General features: G+C 43.9%; 1 protein-coding gene across 3 annotated transcripts in view; it reads right to left on the reverse strand.

The window, feature by feature from the left end:
- The window catches only part of LOC119949264 (probable C-mannosyltransferase DPY19L1), a 110106-nt gene extending 91076 nt beyond the window's left edge, over window positions 1-19030 (reverse strand). For all 3 annotated transcript variants that reach the window (XM_038770890.1, XM_038770899.1, XM_038770881.1), the window contains exons 1-3: window positions 18984-19030; window positions 17141-17228; window positions 14484-14621 (exon numbers count right to left, since the gene is read on the reverse strand). In XM_038770890.1, the coding sequence (XP_038626818.1) occupies window positions 14484-14621; window positions 17141-17228; window positions 18984-19030 (273 nt within the window). The remainder of the gene's footprint in view (window positions 1-14483; window positions 14622-17140; window positions 17229-18983) is intronic.
- Between the last annotated feature and the right edge of the window lie 7190 nt (window positions 19031-26220).

The raw sequence follows: 26220 nt of genomic DNA on the forward strand, positions 1-26220 counted from the left end.
TGGAGTCAGAAGGTCATGGGTTCTAATCCCTGCTCCGCCACTTGTCTGCTGTGGGGCCTTAGGCAACTCACTTCACTTCTCTGGGCCTCAGTTACCTCATCCGTAAAATGGGGATTTGAGACCGTAAGCCCCACGAGGGATAGGGACTGTGTCCAACCCAATTTGCTTTTATCCACCCCAGTGCTTAGTACAGTGCCTGGCACATAGTAAACACTTAACAAATCCCATAATTATTATTATTATTACTAGTGGAAAGACGACGGGCTTGGGAGTCAGAACACCCGGCTGTAACCCTGGCTCCACCACGTCTCTGCGGTGTGACCTTAGGCAAGTCACTAACTTCTTGGTTTCCTCATCTGCAAGATGGGGACAAGGTACCTGTTCTCTTCCCCTCTTAATAGTAATGATAATAATAACTGTGGGATTTGTTAAGCATTCACTATGTGCCAGGAACTGTATTAAGTACTGTGGAATAGAGATTTTGTCCGGTATGCATATAATTTATTGACTCCAGTGCTTGGCACATAGTAAGCACTTAACAAATACAACAATTATTATTATTAAAATACCTTAAATGGGTCATGAAAGTCCAGAAAGTGAAATAAATCAAATTATCACTACTTCTTCTTCCAAGCCAATCTGTCAAAGCATACCAGATTCATTCAAAAATATTTTAAATTTACTGCTCAAAACCTGGTTTGGAGCTGAACTCATGGGGCAAGGCAATAACTTTTGGGTGATGGGCAAGATTTCATAGCAATGACTATGCTGGGCTAAAGAAGGAAAAAAGCATTTTCTAAAAACCTTCTCTGTCCCTTTCCCCCCTCCCCATCAGAGCTTTAAAAGTTTTTTGGAAAACACCATTTTGGCTACTATTAGTTTAGTTTTAATGGGGTCCAAAACAACTTTTGGTAATTGGTGAAACATATTCTTTTCTCTTTAAAAGACTGTCTGGGCCAAAGTGAAAGTTGCCCAGGGTTTGGTGCAAAGGAAATACCAAGAGTTGCTTTAGATATGAAGTGCTTAGAACAGGGCTCAGCACTCAATAAATACCAGTGATTGAGATGAAGATTACTACTCTACTTAAAAACATCAGTAACCTCAATTTTTAGTAGGAAAACGTGTCTGTTTTCTCGGTTCTCATTGTTCGGCTGAGGAACAGCCAAGCCTCCCTTCCCTCTAATATTTCTGGCTAGTCCAAACCTGACCCCTCTAGACTATAAACTTGTTATGGGCAGAGAACATGTCTGCTGATTCTGTTGTACTCTCCCAAGCACTTAGGACAGTGCTCTGCACACTCATTGTGGGCAGGGAATGTGTCTGCTTACTGTTATTTTGTACTCTCCTAAGAGCTTAGTACAATGCTCTGCACACAGTAAGCACTCGGTAAATACGATTAAATGAATGAATGAACGTGCTCAGTAACTGCCACTGATTGACGTGAGAAAGCAAAGATCTGGGAGGGCTCAGTAAGTGGAGAAGCACGGGCCTGGGAGTTGGAAGGTCATGGGCTCTAAACCCGGCTCCACTCATCTGCTGGGTGACCTTGGGCAAGTCACTTCACTTCTCCATGCCTCAGTTACCTCATCTGGAAAATGGGGATTGAGACTGTGAGCCCCACGTGGGACAGGGACTGTGTCCAACCCGATTTGCTTGTATCCACCCCAGTGCTTAGAACAGTGCCTGGCACATAATAGGCACTATTATTATTATTATTATTATTATTAATAGAGGTGATGTTCCAGTTGTCCGTGACAGCATAATACTTGTTCATTGATCATGCAATGGTATTTATTAAACACTTAATATATCCACAGCACTAGAAGTGCTTCGAAAATTACAACAGAGTTGACAGACACGTTCCTTGCCCTCAAGGTGCTTACGTTCTTGGGCGGAGACCGAAATTAAAATAGATTATGGATAGGGGAAACAGTAGAGTATAAGGATACTTATGTAAGTGCTGTGGGGCTGGGGTGAGTATCAAAGTGCTTAAGGGATACACAGCCAAGTTTATCATCAACACAGAGAAGAAGGGGGGCAGTGGAAATGAAGGGTTTAGTCTGGGAAGGCCTCTGGAGAAGGTATGATTTTAGGAAAGAGACTCATAGAGTGGAAACTGATTGTGTGCATTATTTACAGAGAAAATCATCATCAATCGTATTTATTGAGCGCTTACTGTGTGCAGGGCACTGTACTAAGTGCTTGGGAAGTACAAGTTGGCAACATATAGAGACAGTCCCTACCCAACAGTGGGCTCACAGTCTAAAAGGGGGAGACAGAGAACAAAACCAAACATACTAACAAAATAAAATAAATAGAATAGATATGTACAAGTAAAATAAATAGAGTAATAAATATGTACAAACATATATACAAGTGCTGTGGGGAAGGGAAGGAGGTAAGATGGGGGGATGGAGAGGGGGACGAGGGGGAGAGGAAGGAAGGCGCTCAGTCTGGGACTCGATGGCACATAATAATAATATAAGAGTAAGAATAACAGAAGTGTTATGGGGCTGGGGAGGGATGAATAAAGGATTGAGTCAGGGTGTCACAGAAGGGCGTGGAGGAAAAGGAAAAGAGGGCTCATTTGGGGAAGACCTCCTGGAGGAGATGTGCCTTCAATAAGGCTTTGAAGGGAGGGAAGAGTAATTGTCTGCTGGATATGAAGAGGGAGGGTGCCCAGGACAGGGGCAGAATGTGGGTCAGAAGTCAGCAGCGAGATAGATAATAATGATGGTATTTGTTAAGAAAATAAAATCAATACTTGGTTATGGTCTAGCCCTGATTGCAGTGGCTTTCTAGACTGTGAGCCCATTGTTGTGTAGGGACCGTCTCTGTATGTTGCCAACTTGTACTTCCCAAGCGCTTAGTACAGTGCTCTGCACACAGTAAGCACTCAATAAATACAAGTGAATGAATGAATGAATAATGATGGTTGTAAAAAATCATGCACAACCATTTCTTTTTTAATAACTCAAAATCATGATAAGGGTCAAGCAGGGATTCCTTTCTTTAGGGGAGGGAAATACATTAAAGTTGAAAGTAAAGATAACTAATCAAGTCACTGGACTTGGTTTGATGAGATACGCTCAACTCTTTCAGTTGAAAGTTTGGTTTGTGTAGATATTAGAATCATTACTCTACCCTTTTATTAGACAATACGCAGCAAATGCAATCTTCAAGCCCTTTACAAAATAATTTGGTGTGGGAGCAGGAGATTCTCTGTATGAGGTTTTTTCTGTTTTTTTTTTTTTTATTTGTTTGCCTTAAGTTAAACACTTACTAGGGTGTCAACCAAGGGTTGGGGTAGATAAAAGTTAATCAGGTAGGATTGAGTCCCTGGCCTACCTGAGACTCATGTCTAAGTAGGAGGGAGAATAGGGATTGAATCCTCATTTTACAGTTGAGGAAACTGAGGTACAGATAAGTTAAATGACTTGCCCATGGTCACACATCAGGCAACTGGCAGAACCAGATTAGAGCCCAGTTTAAGTAAATAAAGGTGTTGGTGACACTTGATTTTTCCTTCATCTAATCCTACTCCAAATCTATTGGTATTTTAAAATGCATTAATTTCAGACAGCTTTCAGGGATCTTGATTTTTACTTATGAATTGTATTATTCAATTGCCCTTCCACTTTGCTATTGAAAACAGTTATCAGCTTCCAGATTGTGAGCCTGCTGTTGGGTAGGGACCATCTCTGTATGTTGCCAACTTGTATTTCCCAAACGCTTAGTACAGTGCTCTGCACACAGTAAGCGCTCAATAAATACGATTGATGATGATGATGAATAAATACGACTGAATGAATGAATAACAATGTAGAGCTTGAGTTAATGTAGAGCTTGATTTAATGTAGAGCTCAATCAATGTAGAGCTTGATTGAGAAGCAGCATGGCTTAGTGGAAAGAGCCCGGACTTAGGAGTCAGAGGTTGTGGGTTCTAATCCCGCCTCCACCACCAGTCAGCTGTGTGACTTTGGGCAAGTCACTTAACTTCTCTGGGCCTCAGTTCCCTCATCTGTAAAATGGGGATTGTGACTGTGAGCCCTACGTGGGACAACCCTGTATCTACCACAGCACTTAAAACAGTGCTCGGCACATAGTAAGCACTTAACAAATACCAACATCATTATTATTATTTACAATTAACCCAAGTACATCCGTAACAATGAGCTTTATTTGGGCAAATTAGTCAGTTCGAATGCACTGACACTCAAAGGTCTAACTTGCCAGTCATTGAATGAATGGATGAATTAATACAAAATGGGTTATGACAATGAAGATTCCCCCATACTATCCAAATCCTTGAATTAATGTCTCAACCCTAACCTGAATAAAGATTAAAAACTGGAAATTTAATTAAGGTTCCTATTGCAGACAATTAAAAATATGAGGGCACAGACAAAGCAAACAGCCTCTGATTGCATAGTTTAGAAGCAGGGTTCCTTTTTAAAAATGAAAATTACATCTAGGAATCAAAAACTATACACTCACCTTGTAAAATGTGAATTTTGCATATTAAATGTACACATATTATATATATATATATATATATATATATACTTTTATTAGAAGCACTGATCAAATGTATGGTTTAAACAGAGGGTAATAACATGGACTTATACTTCAGCACTTAATTTCCTTCCAAAATAATGCATTTTCACTTTTCTCAAATCTTATTTTTGTATAAGAGGTTAAAACTGGAATAATAATCTTTTGCAGTCAGTAATTTTCTTGTCTTATTGTTTTCAAAGTTTTGAAGGTTTTACTGGGATTGGCTTGACATTAATGTCAAATATCCTTTTTGGGAGAGAAAATTTTGGTTCAAAAAATGAATCCTTTTCTCCGGCCTGGCTACAGTGTGTCTTTCAAAAGACTGACCGTAGGGGAAATATGGTCACTTTAATCCAAGACTTTTAATAAATCATAAATTTTTGCTTTTGCCGTTGGGGAAGGAAAGGACTAATATTCAGATGCCCCTGATGGGGGGAAATTCCTGTTTCTGGGGACCCAGCTCATCGAGATAAAGGCAGGAAAGAGCTGAGGATGTCTTTAGACTACACCAAGATAGACTTGCTGGTGCCAACTGGAAATTAAATGAGGAAACACAACCGGATTTGGCGGAACTGAGCACCTGGGAGCTGTCCTGTGCCCGCTCCCTAGTAACTGAACACGTGCAAGTTTGGCACAGTAGGCTCTGATGATGATGACATTTATAAAGCGCTTACTATGTGCAAAGCACTGTTCTAATTGCTGGGGAGGTTACAAGGTGGTCAGGTTGTTCCACAGGGGGCTCACAGTCTTAATCCCTATTTTACAGATGAGGGAACTGAGGCACAGAGAATTGACTTGCCCAAAGTCACACGGCTGACAGTTGGCAGAGCTGAGATTTGAACCCCTGACTTCTGACTCCAAAGCCCGGGCTCTTTCCACTGAGCCACGCTGCTTCTCCGTTTTGTCGCTGAGATCTTGGGTTTCTTAGTGCTGTTGTGGGGGAAGAGGTCTGCTGGGGACCCCGGCGATAACTCAGCTCCTTCTTCACCTAACAAGTCTCATTTGCTGTCAGGTAACCTGGAGCTGCTCTGAGCCAGTGACTGACTTCAACCCGTGTCATTTGTGGATGGAGATCTAAGGGAAGAGCTGCTAGGGTCCTGGCTAGTAGTTACCATTTCAATAATGATGAATCAAAAGTAGAAGCCGATGACTTTGAACAATATACCCTGAATGGCCTCTCATTCAGCAACTAGAACGCTACATTTGATAAAAGGAAGCATACATGGGCAAAGAAATTGGATGGCTTTGAGTATTGGTACTAGGCTGCTGATAATAATAATAATAATAATGGCATTTATTAAGCGCTTACTATGTGCAAAGCACTGTTCTAAGCACTGGGGAGGTTACACGGTGATCAGGTTGTCCCATGGGGGGCTCACAGTCTTAATCCCCATTTTACAGATGAGGTAACTTAGGCACAGAGAAGTTAAATGCCTTGCCCACAGTTACACAGCTGACAATTGGTGGAGCCGGGATTTGAACCCATGACCTCTGACTCCAAAGCCCGGGCTCTTTGCCACTGAGCCACGCTGCTTCTCTTGTTCGTACGCGGTTCACGTAGAGTGGCTGAAAAGTCTCACCATCCATTGGCCGTTTAGTGCTCTGCCCAATAGGCTGGCAATCTCAATCTATCGGTTAGCTGGATATGTCAAAAAATATTATCATTCTTGTTTCTCAAGATTCCAGCAATCGAACCAAATATTGTCCTTATTAATGTATTAAAGGGACTATTGGGGCAGATACAAGTTAATCAGGTCGGGCACAGTCCCTGTCCCACATGGAGCTCACAGTCTAAGTAGGAGGGAGAACAGGTATTGAATCCCCATTTTACAGTCGAGGAATCTAAGGCACAGAGAAGTAAAGCAACTTGCCAAAGGTCACACAGCAAGCCACTGGCGGCACTGGGATTAAAACCCAGGTCCCCTGGCTCCCAGGCCTGTGTCTTTCCACTAGGCCAATGCTACTTCTCAAATAGTACATAGAAAGGCATGAACATGAAGTCTGAATGAGATTTGCAATCCTATCTTGAATTACTGACCTGCTGATGTCACAAGCAATCGTTAGTGAGTAGGGCTTGCTGACTGAAACCTTGTACTGTCTCTGCTGTGACCCCGGACCATCTCTATATGTTGCTGATTTGTATGTCCCAAGTGCTTAGTACAGTGCTCTGCACACAGTAAGCGCTCAATAAATACGACTGAATGAATGAATGAATGCTGTAACCATTCCATCCACAGCATGCAGCCAATTCAGCTTAGAGACGCTTGCTCATTCATTTGTGATGGACTGAATCATCTTTGGAAAAATGATGGATCTGGTCTTTAGTGTGGTCTTCCTTTTTTAACCTAATGGAAATCTGTTTTTAATCTAAGCAAGTACAGTAACTTGCATGAGATGCCATCTAGATGCTTGCAAAAGCAGTTTAGAGAAAAGCAAATTAATTCTGTTTTATTGGCTTGGTTTTGTTTTAATTTTACTACCCACATAAATTGAAATTGCAGTTTCCTTTTCACTGGGTGAAAAGGATACAAATTAAATATCGGCATTTATCATTTTACTGCCTTCTCAACTGTTAGAGCACTGAGAAGCGACAGCAGCTTGGAAACAAAGGCTAGGAACCGTTCGAATTATATCTGAGTCTTTGGGTCCTTAGACCTTGTGCTCATGGAGTTTTACTGATGTAAAGTGCTTGTGGCAAAAATAATTTTTCAAATGGAAAATTTTCTTGTGGCCATAATCGCCACTCCACTACATCCTCAAAAATCTCCAACAGCTCCTCCTTGCTTGGTAAAACCAAAAATGCCTAACCGTTATCTCCAAGGCTGTTGGTTTCTACTTAACTACCTGCTGTCCTTCCCCTCAGCTTTCCCATAAAATGCCTGACTTATAAGTTCTTATAAAAAGTCATCTTCTTCCAGAAGCATTCTCAACGTAAGTCGCTCTCCTTTCCAACTGTGCTTTGCCACCTCAGGACTCCTGCAATTCTATTATTGAGTGATTTATTCACTTGTGTTTATCGTTTGTCTCAGTTCTCTCATTCTTTCACCTAATATTTACTTGGGATTTTGTGCCTGCAATTAGATTGCAAGCGTCTTGAGGACAGAGACTATGTCTTTTACATGTACTCTCTGGAGTACTCTACACACAATGGGCACTCAATAAATAGCAATGAGAGAATCTCAATCACCTGTAAAATAGGGATGATAATAATAATAATGATAATAATAACGGCATTTATTAAGCGCTTACTATGTGCAAAGCACTGATCTAAGCACTGGGGAGGTTACAAGGTGATCAGTTTGTCCCACGGGGGGCTCACAGTCTTAATCCTCATTTTACAGATGAGGGAACTGAGGCACAGAGAAGTGAAGTGACTTGCCCAAAGTCACACAGCTGACAATTGGCGGAGCCAGGATTTGAACCCATGACCTCTGACTCCAAAGCCCGTGCTCTTTCCACTGAGCCACGCTGCTTCTCTGACAGTGAGAAAACTGTGAGCCCCACGTGGGACAACCTGATAACCTTGTATTTACCCCAGCGCTTATAGCAGTGCTTAGCACATACTAAGCACTTAACAAATACCATCATTATCATTAATATTATTATTATCAATCAATCAAATTTTTAAGCACTTAGCAAATACCGTCATTATTATTATTATTATTATTATCAATCAATGGAATTCATTAAGCATTTACTGTGCACAGAGCACTCTACTAACCACTTGGGAGAGAACAACATAATAGAGTTGGCAGACACATTCCCTGTCCACAACGATCTTAATCTAGAGGGAGATATAAATAAAAAATTTAAAATATATAATTTATAGATATGAACGTAAGTGCTGCGGGGCTGAGGGTGGGGCGAATATCAAATGCCCAAGGGTCACAGATCCAACTGCACGGACGATGTAGAAGGGACAGATTTCGATCCTCCATCCCTTTTGGAGGTTTCTGAAGTGTGTGGAGGCTGAAGTGTGAGGCCCGTGGTCACTTCGTCGCTGGTTATTCTGAAGCGCCTTGCAACCTCTTTTCGCCTACAGCACGTCTCCTTTGCTACAGCAACATGCTTGTCCTCAAAGAACTGAATAACTGAATGACGCATCGGATGCCAGGAGGACTAGGCCCAGGTCATGATCTTCCAAGCGCTGGTATCGATGGACCACATCCTGAGGGTGGGATGAAGTAGCGTGGCTCAGTGGAAAGAGCACGGGCTTTGGAGTCAGAGGTCAGGGGTTCAAATCCCGGCTCTGCCACTTGTCAGCTGTGTGACTTTGGGCAAGTCATTTAGCTTCTCTGTGCCTCAGTTACCTCATCTGTAAAATGGGGATTAAGACTGTGAGCCCACCGTGGGACAACCTGATCACCTTGTAACCTCCCCAGCGCTTAGAACAGTGTTTTGCACATAATAAGTGCCTACTAAATGCCATTATTATTATTACTACTTTACATTTTTCTGGACACCTCTACAGCATGATCCATTGCTGAGCGCTTCATCAATTGTCTTAATTGTGGCATGTGTTAAGCATCTACTATGTGCCAAATACTGTAGTAAGGGCCAGAGTAGATTACAAGAGGATCAGGTCAGACACAGCCTGGGGAATTCTTTCATTGTTGGCTTGTTGGTACCTACTTTATTGAGAAAATTGACATTATCAGAGAAGAGAAGAGAAGCAAAGAAACAGCATGGCTTAGTGGAAAGAGCCTGGGGTTTGGAGTCAGAGGTCAGGGTCAAACCCCGGCTCTGCCAATTGTCAGCTGTGTGACTGTGGGCAAGTCACTTAACTTCTCTGTGCCTCAGTTACCTCATCTGTAAAATGGGGATGAAGACTGTGAGCCCCCACCATGGGACAACCTGATCACCTCGTAACCTCCCCAGCGCTTAGAACAGTGCTTTGCACATAGTAAGTGCTTAATAAATGCCATCATTATTATCAGTATCAGGCGTGATCTCCCTAAAATCATCCCTGTCCCTCCCCAGTCTCTCCCCCTCCGGCCCCTTCTTCCCATCTTTCCCATCATATCTCTTGCCTTCTCTCAAAATCCACTCCCTCAACCTCCTCCATCCAACCCCATTCCTTCACACCTTAATCCCTTTATTCCCTCCGTAACAGCCATCTTCAACCGTTTGCTCTCCAATGGCTCCTTCGCCACTGCTTTCAAACATGCCCATGTCTCCCCTATCCTAACAAAAACCCTCCCTTGACCCCATGGCTCTTTCCAGTTATTGCCCCATCTCCTCCTATCATTCCAAACTTCTTGAGAGAGTTGTCTACACCCACTGTCTCAAATTCCTCTCCTCCACCCCCTCCAATCTGGCTTCTATCCCCTTCACTCCACAAAAACTGCCCTCTCAAAGGTCACCAATGATCTCCTTCTTGCCAAATCCAACGGCCTCTACTCCATCCTAATCCTCCTCAATCGCTCAGCTGCCTCTGACACAGTCGATGACCCCCTTCTTCTGAAAACATTATCCAACCTCGGTTTCACTGACACTGTCCTCTCCTGGTTCTCCTCTAGTCACCTCTTTCGCGGGCTCCTCCTCTGCCTCCCACCCCCTAACTGTGGGGGTCCCTCAAGGTTCAGTTTTGGGTCCCCTTCTATTCTCCACCGACACCCACGCTCTTGGAGAACTCATTCACTCTCATGGCTTCAAGTACCATCTCTATGCGGATGCTACCCAAATATACATCTCCAGCCCTGATCTCTTTCCTTCTCTTCAGTCTCACATTTCCTCCCGCCTTCAAGACATCTCTGCTTGGATGTTCTCCCGTCACCTCAGTTTAACATGTCCAAAAGACTCCTTATCTTCCCACCCAAACCTTGTCCTCCCCTTGACTTTCCCACCGCTGTAGACGGCACCACCATCCTTCCTGTCGCACAAGCTTGTAAATTTGGCGTTATCCTTTGGCGTTATCAGGCAGAAACTCCTCACCCTCGGCTTCAAGGCTCTCCATCACCTCACTCCCTCCTACCTCACCTCTCTTCTCTCCTTCTACAGCCCAGCCCGCACCCTTCGCTCCTCTGCCGCTAAACTCCTCACCGTGCCTCGTTCCCACCTGTCCCGCCGTCGACCCCCGGCCCACGTCATCCACCTGGCCTGGAATTCCCTCCCTCCGCACATCCGCCAAGCTAGCTCTCTTCCTCCCTTCAAGGCCCTACTGAGAGCTCACCTCCTCCAGGAGACCTTCCCAGACTGAGCCCCCTCTTTCCTCTCCCCCTCGCCCCCCTTCCATCCCCCGTCTTATCTCCTCCCCTTCCCCACAGCACCTGTATATATGTATACATGTTTGTACATATTTATTACTCTATTTATTTATTTATTTTACTTGTACATATCTATTCTATTTATTTTATTTTGTTAATATGTTTGGTTTTGTTCTCTGTCTCCCCCTTCTAGACTGTGAGCCCACTTTTGGGTAGGGGCTGTCTCTATATGTTGCCAACTTGTACTTCCCAAGCACTTAGTACAGTGCTCTGCACACAGTAAGCGCTCAATAAATACGATTGATTGATTGATTGATTGATTGACTCCTCTCTCTCGTTCATTACCCTTTTCCAATCCATCAATCATAGCTAAAATCCCCCCTTCCGCATTTCTTATCACTTCAGTTATCCTATCCCATCCTGATTACTTTATCAACCTCCTTGCTGACCTCCCAGCCTTCTGTCTCTCCCCACTCCAATCCATATTTCACTCTGCTGCCTGGATCATTTTTTTCTACAAAAACGTTCAGGACATGTCACCCCCCTCCTCAAAAACTCCAGTGGTTGCCCATCCACCTCAGCATCAAACAAAAACTCCTCGCCATTGACTCTAAAGGACTCAACCGCCTCGCCCCCTCACCTCACCTTGCTGCTCTTCTACTACAACCCAGTCTGCATAGTTTGCTCCTGTAATGCTAACCTTCTCAATGTACCTCAAACTCATCTATCTCGCTGGCTACCCCTAATCCATGCTCTGCCTCTGGCATGGACCTCCCTCCCTCTTCAAATCTGACAGACAATTACTCTCCCCTGATTCAAAATCTTATTGAAGACACATCTCCTCCAAGAGGCCTTCCCGGACTAAGCCCTCCTTTCCTCTTCTCCCACTCCCGTCTTCATCACCCGGACATGCTCCTTTTTTTCATCCTCCCTTTCAGCCCCACAGCACTTAAGTACATATCTTTAATTTATAAATAAATAAATTACAGTCTAGAGTCTAATAAATAGACGGTTAAGCTCATTGTGGGCCGGGAATGTGTCTGTTTATTGTTATATGGTACTCTCCCGAGCACTTAGTAAAGCGCTCTGCACACATAAGCGCTCAATGAGCCCGTTTCTAGACTGTGAGCCCGTTGTTGGGTAGGGACCGTCTCTAAATGTTGCCAGCTTGTACTTCCCAAGCGCTTAGTACAGTGCTCTGCATACAGTAAGCGCTCAATAAATACAATTGAATGAATGAATACCACTGAATTAATGAATGAATAGTATTAATTTATCATCAATGCAGTTGAGCTTGGCTCCTAAGTGTCAACTTCTCTTTCTAAGCTCTTGAATAAACAGGTTGTTGGGATTTTAGGGGGAAGCAACATGGCCTAGTGGCAAGTCAATCAATCATATTTATTGAGCACTTACTGTGTGCAGATCACTGTACTTGGGAGAGGTCAATATAACAATATAACAGACCATTCCCTGCCCACCACAAGCTTACAGTCTAGAGGGGGAGACAATATAAAGTTACACATATGTACATAAGTGCTGTGGGGCTGGGAGGGGAGATGAATAAAGGGAGTAAGTCAGGGTGACGCAGAAGGGAGTGAGAAAAGAGGAAAGGAGGGCTTAGTCAGGGAAAGCCTCTTGTAGGAGATGGGCTTTAAAGGTGGCAAGAGTAATTGTCCATAAGATATGATGATGATGATGGCATTTGTTAAGCACTTACTATGTGCAAAGCACTGTTCTAAGCGCTGTAGAGATATGTAATAATAATAATAATAATAATAATGATGGCATTTATTAAGTGCTTACTATGTGCAAAGCACTGTTCTAAGTGCTGGGGAGGTTACAAGATGATCAGGTTGTCCTACGGGGGGGCTCACAGTCTTCATCCCCATTTTCCAGATGAGGTAACTGAGGCCCAGATAAGTGAAGTGACTTGCCCAAATTCACATGGCTGACAATTGACGGAGCTGGGATTTGAACCCATGACCTCTGACTCCAAAGTCCAGGCTCTTGCCACTGAGCCACGCTGTATTTAGAGGGAGGGTTTTCCAGGTTAGAGGAAGGATACGGGCGACAGGTCGGCGGTGAGATGGGTGAGATCGAGGTACAGGAAGCAGGTTAACACTAGAGGAGCGAAGACTGTGGGTTGGGTTATAGTAGAAGAGTAGTGAGGCGAGGGCAGAGGGGGAAGGTGATTAACTGCTTTAAAGCTGACAGTGAGGAGTTTCTGTTTGATGTGGAGGTGGATGGGCAACCACTGGAGGTTCTTGAGGAGTGGGAAAACTTGGACCGAATGTTTTTATAGAAAAATGATCCAAGCAGCAGAGTGAAGTATGGACTGGAGTGGGGAGAAACGGGAGGCTGGGAGGTCAGCAAGGAGGCAGATACATAAATCAAGGCGGGATAGGATAAGTGCTTAGACAGAGCAAAGGCTGGGAGCCAGATGACCTGGGTTCTACTCCCGACTCTGCCAACTGCTTATTCTGTGTCCTTAAGAAAGTCATTTAACTTATCTGTGCCTCAGTTTCCTCATCTGTAAAATGGGGATTCAATATCTGTTCTCCCTACTACTTGGACTGTGAGCCCCTTGTGGGACAGGGACTGTCCCCAACCTGATTATCTTATATCTCCCCCAGCGTTTAGAACGGTGCTTGACGCACAACGAGATCTTGAGATGTACAACAGTAATAATAATGAGTGTTGGGAGGGACAGGCTTTCAATTTTGGGGTCTTTTGAACCCTGATAAGAAATCCCCAGGTCTTGTCAGAGGCCTGGAATGAGCAAGTCTGGAAGATCACCTCACTTTGGCTACTCTAGTCCAGCTCCTCCATGCCCCCGTGGAGAATAAGCCCACGGCTCCGATTATTATCACACCTTGATGCCTGCCATCTCATAATGTTGCAGGGACTCAGGATCCAGGATGCAATATTGCCATTTTATTCCAGCTAGTTGCCTCAGAGAGTATATATGTTGTTTAATATGGTTATTGGTATGATGTCATGCCTCACAGCCATGTAACAATATTGTAGTATTAAGCCCTTGATATTCACCACACTCTCAGCCTCACAGCCCTTAGGTACATATCTGCAATTCATTTATTTATATTATTGCCTTACTCCCCCTCTAGATTGTAAACTCGTTATGGGCAGGGAACATGTCTACCAACTCTCTTGTATTGGATTCTCCCGAGTGCTTAGTATAGTGCTCTGCATATAGTAAGAGCTCAATAAATACCATTGATTGATGGACTGCAGTGACAACAGCACAGTAGATGCCAATCTTTGGAGGCTGACTATAATTTCTTCCCAGAGCTGACGTTCCAGCTTTCTATATGCTGGGCGAATCATGCCGTCACATAATAATAATAATAACAATGGTATTTGTTAAGCACTTACTATGTGCAAAGCACTGTTCTAAGCACTGACACATCTTGAGAGGTCATCAGTGATAGCATTTTGCAAAAGTACACTGCACAAGTGGCAGAATTTTTTTGATGGGTTTAAGCTGCACTGTATTCATGGCATACAAAACAACTAGACCACTGATGGCTCCACAGGAGCAAAAACTGTAGTACTGGACTTTCGCTTTTCACTTGTAATTAGTACAGAAAAAAGCTGGCAGTATTTCCCTATTTCCACACATTGTTATCCGAGGAAAAATAATATACTATGCAGATAATGTAATGGAGAATATGGAATTTCTACCTTTAAATTATGGCTTACCTCTGGATAAAGACTGAAGCGTTTCAACGAATTGATTACAAGAGGATATTCTGTTACTTCATCATGTATAATCATCCAGATTCCATCAGAAAATGAAGGTGCTTCCACTAGGGTCTTGAAGAAAGAGTAATAAAATCCCTGTAGAATAAAAATACAGCAATCTAATGAATCCTAAACAGAGTAATTTCTATTTTTGTTTCTTCCACCCACATCAAGCATCTTAAAAATTATTATCAATAGTCCAGATTTGGTTAATTCTACATGTTTCTCCTCACTACTCTCTTTCTGGGACTCAGTAATAATAATAATAATAATAATAATAATAATTATGGTATTTGTTAAGTGCTTACTATGTGCCGAGCACTGTTCTAAGTGCTGCGAGGTTACAAGGTCATCGAGGTTGTCCCACATGGGGCTCACAGTCTTTCATCCCCATTTTACAGATGAGGGAACTGAGGCCCAGAGAAGTGAAGTGACTTGCCCAAAGTCACACAGCTGATAAGTGGCAGAGCTTGGATTAGAACCCATGACCTCTGACTCCCAAGCCCGGGCTCTTTCCACTGAGCCACGCTGCTTCTAAGTATCTAGCGAGCCCTTTGATCTTGCCTCAAAAAGAGAATGAAATATACAGAAAAAAACCTTCAAAATGTTTTCGAAATGTTGCCCAGTGGCAGGGTTTGTGGGACAAAGAGAGGGAAGGGGTCAAGGAAGGGGAAAAAGCACGGCCTAGTAGATACAGACCAGGCCCGGGAGTCAAAAGAACCTGGGCTCTAATCCCAGCTCTGCAGCTTGTCTGCTGTGTGACCTTGGACAAGTCATTTCATTTCCCTGCACCTCAGTTACCTCATCTGTAAAACGGAGATAAAGATTGTGTGTCCTATGAGGGACATGGGCTGTGTCCAACCTGATTATCTTGTGTGAACCTCAGCACTAAGCACGGTGCCTGGCACATAATAACGATAATAATAATAATAATAATGGCATTTATTAAGCACTTACTGTGTGCAAAGCACTGTTCTAAGCGCTGGGGGGTACAAGGTAATCAGGTTGTCCCACGGGAGGCTCACAGGGTTCATCCCCATTTTACAGATGAGGGAACTGAGGCCTGGAGAAGTGAAGTGACTTGCCCAAAGTCACACTGGTGACAATTGGCAGAGCCAGGATTTGAACCCATGACCTCTGACTCCAAAGCCTGGGCTCTAGCCATTGAGTCACACTGCTTCTTCACATAGTAAGCACTTACCCAATGCCATTCAAAAAAAGTCAATGGAGACATTCTAGATAATAGATAGTCCTTCCCTAAACATAAGGATAGAAGTTCAATCAATCATTCATAAATATGGAGTGCTTACTGTGTGCAAAGCACCATCCTAAGCAATTGGAGAAGTAGGACAGATTTGGTAGATGACATTCATTCATTCAATCGTATTTATTGAGCACTTACTGTGTGCAGAACACTGTACTAAGCGCTTGGGAAGTACAAGTTGGCAACATATAGAGACAGTCCCTACCCAACAACTGGCTCACAGTCTAGAAGGGGGAGACAGACAACAAAACAAAACATGTGGACAGGTGTCAAGTCATCAGAATAATAGAAGTAGAGCTAGACGCATATCATTAATAGAATAAATAGAATAGTAAATACGTGCAAGTAAAATACAGTAATAAATCTGTACAAACATATATACAGGTGCTGTGGGGAGGGGAAGGAAGTAGGGCTGGGGGGATGGGGAGGAGGAGGGGAAAAAGGGGAGTCAAGCCCAGAGTGTTTCTGTAGAAAGATAATCCAGGCAGTGGAGTGAAGTATGGACTGGAGTGGGGAGAGGCAGGAGGTTGGAAGGTCAGAAAGGAGGCTAATGCAGTAATCCAGTTGGGATAGGATGAGTGACGGTACTAATGTGGTAGCGGTTTGGATGGAGAGGAAAGGGCAGATCTTGGGGGATATTGTGAAGGTGAGACTGGCAGGTTTTGGTGACGGATTGGATATGTGTGTTGAATGAGAGAGCGGAGTCGAGGGTGACACCAAGGTTATGGGCTTGTGAGATGGGAAAGATGGTTGTGCCATCTACAGTGACGGGAAAGTTCGGGAGAGGACAGGGTTTGGGAGGGAAGATAAGGAGCTCTGTCTTGGACATGCTGAGTTTGAGGTGGTGGGAGGACATCCAAGTCTGGAGCCTGGAGGGAGGGAGAGAGAACAGGGGAGGAGATGTAGATTTGGGTGTCATCCACATAGAGATGGTAGCTGAAGCCAAGGGAGTGAATGAGTTCTCCAAGGGAGTGAGTGTGGATGGAGAATAGAAGGGGACCAAGAACTGAACCTTGAGGGACCCCTACGGTTAGGGGATGGGAGGGAGAGGAGGGGCCCATGAAGAAGACTGAGAATGAACGGCCAGAGAGACAACAGGAAAACCAGGAGAGGACGGAGTCCATAAAGCCAAGGTTGGGTAACGCTGAGGAGAGGAGATGGTCCGCAGTGTCAAAGGCAGCTGAGAGGTCAAGGAGGATTAGGATGGAGTAGGAGCCGTTGGATTTGACAAGAAGACCACTGCATTGTGTTCTTATGTTCTTAACATTATGTTCTTATATCAAATTACTTCTAATTCATAGTTTAACTCTTTATGAACTTATACAGGTTTAATTATTTCGGAGAAACTAACCATTTCAGTGCGGAAACTCATCTCCCTTTCCAACGTGGAGAGGTGAGAAAAGTGACAGTCATTTTCAAAAAGTGTTGCTATATGACTCCTGAAAATATGAAAGAAAAATATAAAGAAAAGGACACGTTATAAAATTAGTACTGAAATGACCTAGTACTCGGTCATTTTTTTTTAAAAAAGAAAACTAGAATAGAACTTCACAATAGCAATCAATATACTTCTTGAATTCCAGATGCATTTCTACTCTAGTATATATGGACTTCAGAATGATCTAAAGTCAAATATATTCAAGTTCAATAGCAAAAATATATCAAAGATTGAACTACTTGAGATTACGGCACATCCCAAGCATAATGAGAATAAATGGTGAGTATAATGAGACTAAATGACATAACTAAAACAAAACAAAATGATCATATTCCAGTACCACAAATCTAAGGATCAAATTTCAAATGTTTTTGTGAAAGAGGATTGTACTGTGGGGAAAAATACTATTAATGCAATTGGGCTAATCCAAAACAAGAGCATGAAGACTATGAAGACCATACTTGTTTTACGAAATGAATTTATCAATATTTTTAAAAAATTAAAATGACATTTATAATAAATAATCTATTTTGGAATGATCGCCTTGGACAACATATTCATGAAACACTGCTATGGGAAAAGAGGGCGAGAAAGAGAGAGAGAAAGAGCGTTCCCTTTCTGGGTTGAAAGATGAAAATACTGACGGTGGAGATTTTCTCTCCATGGGGATGGTTGTTAACACCAAAGAAATCCTATTCTTTCCATATCATGTATATCCATATCATGTATATGGAAAGACCGTCCCTTGCAGCTATATGAATTGTCTGGTGCTATTTTTAGTCCTTCCAGGTGTCATCTTCTTGAAGGCTCTTTTCTGAGAGGCATTTTTTATTTTAATTGCTGTAAGCCAAGTTGGTCTGGTCTGGTTTTGCATTTTGCATTGCTCTATTGTTAAAATGGTTATTTTGCCCTCTTCGTTCATGCTCTTCCCACAGCCGCTATCCATTCACTGTTATTTGTTCTACCCAACGGAGGGGTGATGGGATCAGCATTGCTACAACGCTGCTGAACTGTGTTCCAGGAGTTCACTGCTAGTAACCTTATCTTCGCATTTGATATCAAATGTGGCACATAGGCAGCATCGATAGACGTGCTCTAGAAGATGGATGTGGCACCTGTGGAAAACTGAAGTCTCTAAGCCACATAGAAGATCGAATACTGCTAAAATTTCCACAGTTCGGTCAAAAGTTAAGACAGCATTCCGTTTGTCGATCTCCTAATGGGCCCATTAGCCTTCTTGTTTTGCTTTTCTACTTCTCCGATTGCTCTTGTATCACTAAACATTAAATGGGCTTAGAAAGGATCACACAAAACCCCTGAAATTCTGACACAGATCAACATTTCATCTTAGGATCTTGATCCATTTTCAGGGTGGCCAAACCTTCTTAGATCTGCCAGAAGCTAGATCCGCTGGTGTTGTCAAAGAAACATTATTGCTACATTCATCTAAGTGGGGGGCCCCTCCAAACCCTCACAAGTCATCGCAGAGAGTGTAAGACTGCATGCGGGAGGTGAAGGGGGAGGGATTCATTAATATTTCCTTAGAGAGACCACTTTTATTTCAAAGAAATTATCTTTTCGTAGCCGGGCCTTTTATCATTTTATTCTTGCATATATAGAGATATACAGCAAACTCTCCAAATTCTCTATATTTTGCTGTTTATGGGAGCAATTCCATATTTGATGCGCAGGACATGGCTCTAGTAAATTTGAAACTAAGTGTATTCGTTAACTTTCCATTGCAAATATATCTTACCAGTGCAAAAGTCCCCCAAAAGTAGCTGGAAGAAAAAAAGAAAGCATTGTTACAAGTTTTTTTATTCATTTTTACCTCACAAATAAGTACTTCAAATGCGTATGAGATCTGAAGTACACTCAAATGATTAGAAGTACTCTCAAAAGTACTTCTCAAATGATTTGAGAAGCCACGTGGCATAGTGGAAATAGCTGTTCTCTGCCCTACTTAGACTGTGAGCCCCATGTGGGACAGGAACTGTGTCCAACTCATAGTAAGCACGGAAAAAGTACCACAACTATTATTATGATTATTATCATTAGGGAGATATTTGTGCTCCTCCTCAAGGTGCTAGTTGGAGGAAAAAGAAATTCCCCCTCCTATTATTCTCTACTCAATTATCTCTTGAGGCACACGGCTGTTGAGCCTTGGAGAAAAAGAGGGGGTTGCTAGTGAAGATAGGTGATTTGGGGCTACACATGATTAAAATTAAATTAAATTAAATAATACAATGATAATTAAAATTAAAATTAAATTAAATTGAATAATTAAAATGATAATTAGAAAAACACATCTTATCTCATTACTCTCTATTATGCATAAACACAATTGACACCCAAAATATTTAGTAGCCATAAAAAGTTTCTCAACAGCTAGATGAAACAGGTAAATAAGATAATAATGACATTTATTAAGCACTTACTATGTGCAAAGCACTGTTCCAAGCACTGGGGAGGTTACAAGGTGATCAGGTTGTCCCACGGGGGGCTCACAGTCTTAATCCCCGTTTTACAGATGAGGTAACTGAGGCCCAGAGAAGTCAAGTGACTTGCCCAAAGTCCCACAGCTGACAATTGGCGGAGCCGGGATTTGAACCCATGACCTCTGACTCCAAACCCCGGGCTCTTTCCACTGAGCCACAGTGCTTCAATTAGGGTTCTTCATTTTTCAACTGGTATAAATGACTACATCTCCCTAACTCCAAGTTGATATGGTCTCGAATGGGGGGTTTGACAGGAAAATACAGGGGAGTGATATTTCAATAGGGGCAACCCAACTGAAAAATATCTAACTAGGATCCAGGATAATTTTCGATTATACCCATGTCATTCTAGAAGTGGAGGATCACCAAAGCATAAAGCTGCCAACCCGAATGTTCTGCAGCAAATACTGCCAAGAAACACACCAAAAAGTAGTATAAACCCGTAAAAGGTGGCAGACTTCTGAATTGACCCTAGCAATTCACACTTCTCCCTTTGTGCCCAGGCCCAACTATATGGACAGATCCCAGTCTAGAAGGCTGGCTTTTCATTGGCACTCCCTCTCGTTCATTCGTATTTATTGAGCGCTTACTGTGTGCAGAGCACTGTACTAAGCGCTCGGGAAGTACAAATCGGCAACATATGACAACGGATGCAAACTCCTCCTCTCCCAAGTGGTGGAGGGAGGATAGGAGGATGCCACGAGTCTCCAGATTCTCTCAGATACAGACAGACGAGAAGAACGGCATGGTCTAGTGGATCGAGCCCGGGCCTTGGAGCCGGAGGACCTGGGTTCTAATCCTGGCTCTGCCACTTGTCTGCTGTGTGACCTTGGGCAAGTCACTTCACTTCTCTGGGCCTCAGTTACCTCATCAGTAAAATGGAGATTAAGACTGTGAGCCCTATGTGGGACATGGAATGTGTCCAACTTGATTATTTTAGAACAGTGCTTGGCACATAGTAAGCACTTAATAAATACCATACTAATAATAATATCTACTCCAGTGCTTCATACAATGCCCAACGTATAGTCAGTGCTTAACAAATACCATAAAAAAGTCAAGTTCTTGCTGAGAAGCAGCGTGGCTTAGTGGAAAGAGCACGGCTTGGGAGTCAGAGGTCATGGGTTCTAATCCCGGCTCCGCCGCTTGTCTGCTGTGTGACTTTGGGCAAGTCACTTCACTTCTCTGGGCCTCAGTTACTTCATCAATAAATGGGGATTAAGACGGTGAGCTCCAAGAAGGACAACCTGATTACCTTGTATGTACCCCAGCACGTAGAACAGTGCTTGTCGCACAGTAAGTGCTTAACAAATACCATCATCATCACTATTATTATTTAAGGTATCCTTGCAGAATCCCATGTTAAGGAAAACTTGCATTTTAGTACCAACCGCATGTTCAACATCAAATGCAGACCTCAGGTGCTTCTTCAGACACTGCACTGTATCAGGACAGGTGCATACTGTCAGAAGCACAATCCCTACTTTCACAATTTTACTGCATTATCTTATTCAAAATGGAAAAACACGTGTTATGGAAAAATTAACTATGCGTAGTAAAGCAACTGCACTCTGAATATGAGAAGATGATGATGATAATGATGATATTTTGGGTTTTGTAGAGGGCTTTTATTCATGAATCCCTCTCCCATAATTCATCTCATTTTTGCAAATGACTAAAAGCAGGTAAACAGATGAGAAGCAACGTGGCTGAGAAGTAACGTGGCTCAGTGGAAAGAGCACGGGCTCTTGGTCAGAGCCTCAATTCAGAGGTCATGGGTTCTAATCCCGACTCCGCCAACTGTCAGCTGTGTGACTTTGGGCAAGTCACTTAACTTCTCTGTGCCTCAGTTACCTCATCTGTAAAAGGGGGATGAAGACTGTGAACCCCCCGTGGGACAACCTGATCACCTTGTAACCTCCCCAGCACTTAGAACAGTGCTTTGCACATAGTAAGCGCTTAATATTACTATTATTATTATTATTATTAAAAGCAAAGACAATGCTGTAGATGAGAAAAGAGGCTGGAGATCTTTGAAACTATGGTCCAATATCTCTCCTCAGAGCCAAAACAAAAAAATTTTCACAAGTCATACCAAACTACATTAAGAATAACTTCAAGCCAAATTTCATTATTACAGTCACATCTCCCCCAAGAGGCCTTTCCCAATTAAGTCCCTTTTCCCCTACGTACTTGGGGTCTGTCACCTTTGGGTATATAATATTCTCTCTACTCTCAACCCCGCAGCACTTATGTACCTATCTTTAAAGTATATATTATGAAATTCATTCATTCATTCAATCGTATTTATTGAGCGCTTACTGTGTGCAGAGCACTGTACTAAGCACTTGGGAAGTACAAGTTGGCAACATCTAGAGACGGTCCCTACCCAACAGCGGGCTCACAGTCTAGAAGGGGGAGACAGACAACAAAACAAAACATATTAACAAAATAAAATAAATAGAATAGTACAGAGTACAGAGAAGCAGTGAAGCCTAGTGCATAGAGCCCGGGCATGGGAGTCTAATCCCAGCTCTGCCACTGATCTTAGTACAGTCCTTTGCACATAGTAAGCACCTAATAAATGCCATCATTATTATTATTATCTGCTGGGTGACCTTCAACAAGTCACTTCACTTCTCTGGGCCTCAGTTCCCTCATCTGCAAAATGGGGACGAATAATGGGAGCCCCCCGGGGGACAACCCGATCACCCTGCAACCTCCCCAGTGCCTAGAACAGTGCTTTGCACATAGTAAGCACTTAACAAATGCCATCATTATTATTATTATTATTATTATGGGGATGAAGACTGTGAGCCCCCCGTGGGGCAACCCGATCACCTTGCATAAATTACTTATTTATATTAGCAGCGTGGCTCAGTGGAAAGAGCACAGGCTTGGGAGTCAGAGGTCCTGGGTTCTAATCCCGGTTCCACCACTTTTCAGCTGTGTGACCTTGGGCAAGTCACTTAACTTCTCTGGGTCTAAGCTACCTCATCTGCAAAATGGGGATTAAGACCGTGAGCCCCATTTGGGACAACCTGATCACCTTGTATCCCCCCTAGTGCTTAGAACAGTTAAGAACATAGTAAGCGCTTAACAAAATGCCATTATTATTATTGTTATTATATTAATGTCTGTCTCCCCACTCTCCTCTCAAGCCCTCAGCACTTATGTACATATCTTTGAATTATGTTATAAACTACTTGTTTATATTAATGTCTGTCTCCCCACTCTCCTCACTCTCAAGCCCTCAGCACTTATGTACATACCTTCAAAATATATATTATAAATTACTTGTTTATATTAACGTCTGTCTCCCCACTCTCCTCACTCTCAAGCCCTCAGCACTTACATACATATCTTCAAAATATATATTATAAATCATTTGTTTATAGTAATGTCTGTCTCCCCATCTCGACTGAAAGCTTGTTATGGGCAGGGATTGAGCCTACTGATTCTGTTGTACTCTCCCAAGTGTTTAGTACAGTGCTCTCTATCTAGTAAGCACTCAATAAATACCGTTGATTTATTGATTGCTGCCAACAGCAACCAAGTCGGATTTACACCAGGACACTCAACTTTTGGCCCTATCAGTACGACAAAACCTGGGAGAAAAGCTCATTTTCATGCATTAACCCAGTCCCGGTTCTTATTAATGGGATTCTTTTGTTCACGAGGGCTTCGCGGTGATTTGTTCATGGCAACAAACTATATACAGACCAGGGGGTGGGACAGGGGAGGATCCAAAAAGGAAAACTGGTGGTTCAAGGAAGGGCAAGGCCGCAGTTCGGTCCAATCCACGGTGACGGGCGCGTTGGACATGGAAGGGGACGAAGGGGGCTGTTCTGTCTGGGCTCTGACAGGGGAATAATTACCGATTGAGGTTCTAACAGGGCTGGAAATCGACAGGATCCTTTCCCTCGAATAATTGTAGTATTTGTTAAGCACGTGGTACAGGCAAACAGCCGGGGATGAGGCCACGCCCCCTGCCACCGAGGCCACGCCCTCTTTCACCGAGGCCACGCCCCCTACCTGGAGAAGCAGTGTGGCTCAGTGGAAATAATAATAATAATGGTATTTGTTAAGCGCTTACTATGTGCAAAGCACCGTTGTAAGCGCTGGGGAGGTTACAAGGTGATCAGGTTGTCCCACGGGGGGCTCACAGTCTTCATCCCCATTTTACAGATGAGGTCACTGAGGCCCAGAGAAGTGAAGCGACTGGCCCAAAGTCACACAGCTGACAGTTGGCGGAGCCGGGATTGGAACCCACGAGCTCTGACTCCAAGGCCCGGGCTCTTTCCACTGAGCCACGCTGCTTCTCCTTAAAAGCCCAGGCTTTGGAGTCAGAGGTCGTGAGTTCAAATCCCGGCTCCGCCAACTGTCAGCTGTGTGACTTTGGGCCAGTCGCTTCACTTCTCTGGGCCTCAGTTATTCATTCATTCAATCGTATTTATTGAGCGCTTACTGTGGCAGAGCACTGTACTAAGAGCTTGGGAAGTACAAGTTGGCAACATATAGAGACGGTCCCGACCCAACAGTGGGCTCACGGTCTAGATCTCACCTGGAAAATGGGGATTAAGAGTGTGAGCCCCCCGTGGGACAACCTGATCACCTTGGAACTTCCCCAGCGCTTAGAACAGTGCTTTGCACATAGTAAGCGCTTAACAAATACCATCATTATTATTATTATTACCCCACCCGCGGGACTGAAGCCACGCCCCCTGCCCCCGCCTTTGCCCTCCAGGCCAGGCCCCTCCTAGATGCCACATCCCAATAATCATAATAATGACAATTTGCTAAGCGCTTACTATGTGCAAAGCACTGTTCGAAGCGCCGGGGGGATGCAAGGTGATCAGGTCGTCCCATGTGGGGCTCCCAGTCTTCATCCCCATTTTACAGATGAGGACACTGAGGCCCAGAGAAGTGAAGTGACTTGCCCAAAGTCACACAGCTGATGAGTGGCGGAGACGGGAGTAGAACCCAGGACCTCTGGCTCCCAAGCCCGGGCTCTTTCCACTGAGCCACGCTGCTAACGTAAATAAGTAATTTCATAATATACACTTTAAAGATATATGCATATGTGCCGTGGAGTTGAGAGTAGGAAGGCTATTAAATACCCAAAGGTGGCAGATCCCAAGTGCGTGGGCGAGACGGGGTTAGACCCCATGACCTCTGTCTTTTAGACTGTGAGCCCACTGTTGGGTAGGGACTGTCTCTATATGTTGCCAATTTGTACTTCCCAAGCGCTTAGTCCAGTGCTCTGCACATAGTAAGCGCTCAATAAATACGACTGATGATGATGACTGTCTCTATATGTTGCCAACTTGTACTTCGCAAGCGCTTAGTACAGTGCTCTGCACATAGTAAGCGCTCAATAAATACGATTGATGATGATGATGACCTCTGTCTTTTAGACTGTGAACCCACTGTTGGGTAGGGACTGTCTCTATATGGTGCCAATTTGTACTTCCCAAGCGCTTAGTACAGTGCTCTGCACATAGTAAGCGCTCAATAAATACGATTGATGATGATGATGACCTCTGTCTTTTAGACTGTGAACCCACTGTTGGGTAGGGACCGTCTCTATATGTTGCCAACTTGTACTTCCCAAGCGCTTAGTACAGTGCTCTGCACACAGTAAGCACTCAATAAATATGATTGATTGATTGATTGATTGGCTCCGAAGCCCGTGCTTTTTCCACTGAGCCACGTTGAGGCCCGACCCTCGAGGCCCCGCCCACAGCCCCGAGGCCACGCCCACAGCCCCCAAGCCCCGCCCCCTGGCCCCCTTCCATCGGACTCACGTCCATGGTCCTCGAAGCCACGCCCACATCCGCGAGGCCACGCCCACGGTCCCCCAAGCCCCGCTCAATCACCTCGTGGCCACGCCCACACCCAGAGGCCACGCCCATGGTTCCCCAAGCCACGCCCCCTTCTGCGGGGGCACGCCCGTGGTCCTCGAAGCCACGCCCACATCCTCGCGACCACGCCCCATGTCCCCACCCGCCCCACTCACTTACCTCGTGGCCACGCCCAAGGTCCCCAGGCCCCGCCCCACCCACACCCCGAGGCCACGCCCCCTGATCCCCGACCCTCGCCGAAGCCCCGCCCATGATAATCGAAGGCCTTCCCAGGCCTGAGCCCCTTCTTTCCTCTCCCCCTCCTTCCCCACGTCACCTGTATATATATTTGTACGTATTTATTACTCTATTTTATTTGTACATATTCATTCGATTTATTTTACTTTTTTAATATTCATTCAATCGTATTTATTTAGCGCTTACTGTGTGCAGAGCACTGTACTAAGATGTTTTGTTTTGTTCTCTGTCTCCCCCTTCTAGACGGTGGGCCCACTGTTGGGTAGGGACCGCCTCCATAGGTCGCCAACTTGGACTTCCCAAGCGCTTAGTACAGTGCTCTGCACACAGTAAGCGCTCAATAAATACGATGAGCCCACTCTTTTAGACTGTGAGCCCACTGTTGGGTAGGGGC

This window comes from Tachyglossus aculeatus, chromosome 2, assembly GCF_015852505.1.
Source record: "Tachyglossus aculeatus isolate mTacAcu1 chromosome 2, mTacAcu1.pri, whole genome shotgun sequence".
Taxonomy (NCBI): domain Eukaryota; kingdom Metazoa; phylum Chordata; class Mammalia; order Monotremata; family Tachyglossidae; genus Tachyglossus; species Tachyglossus aculeatus.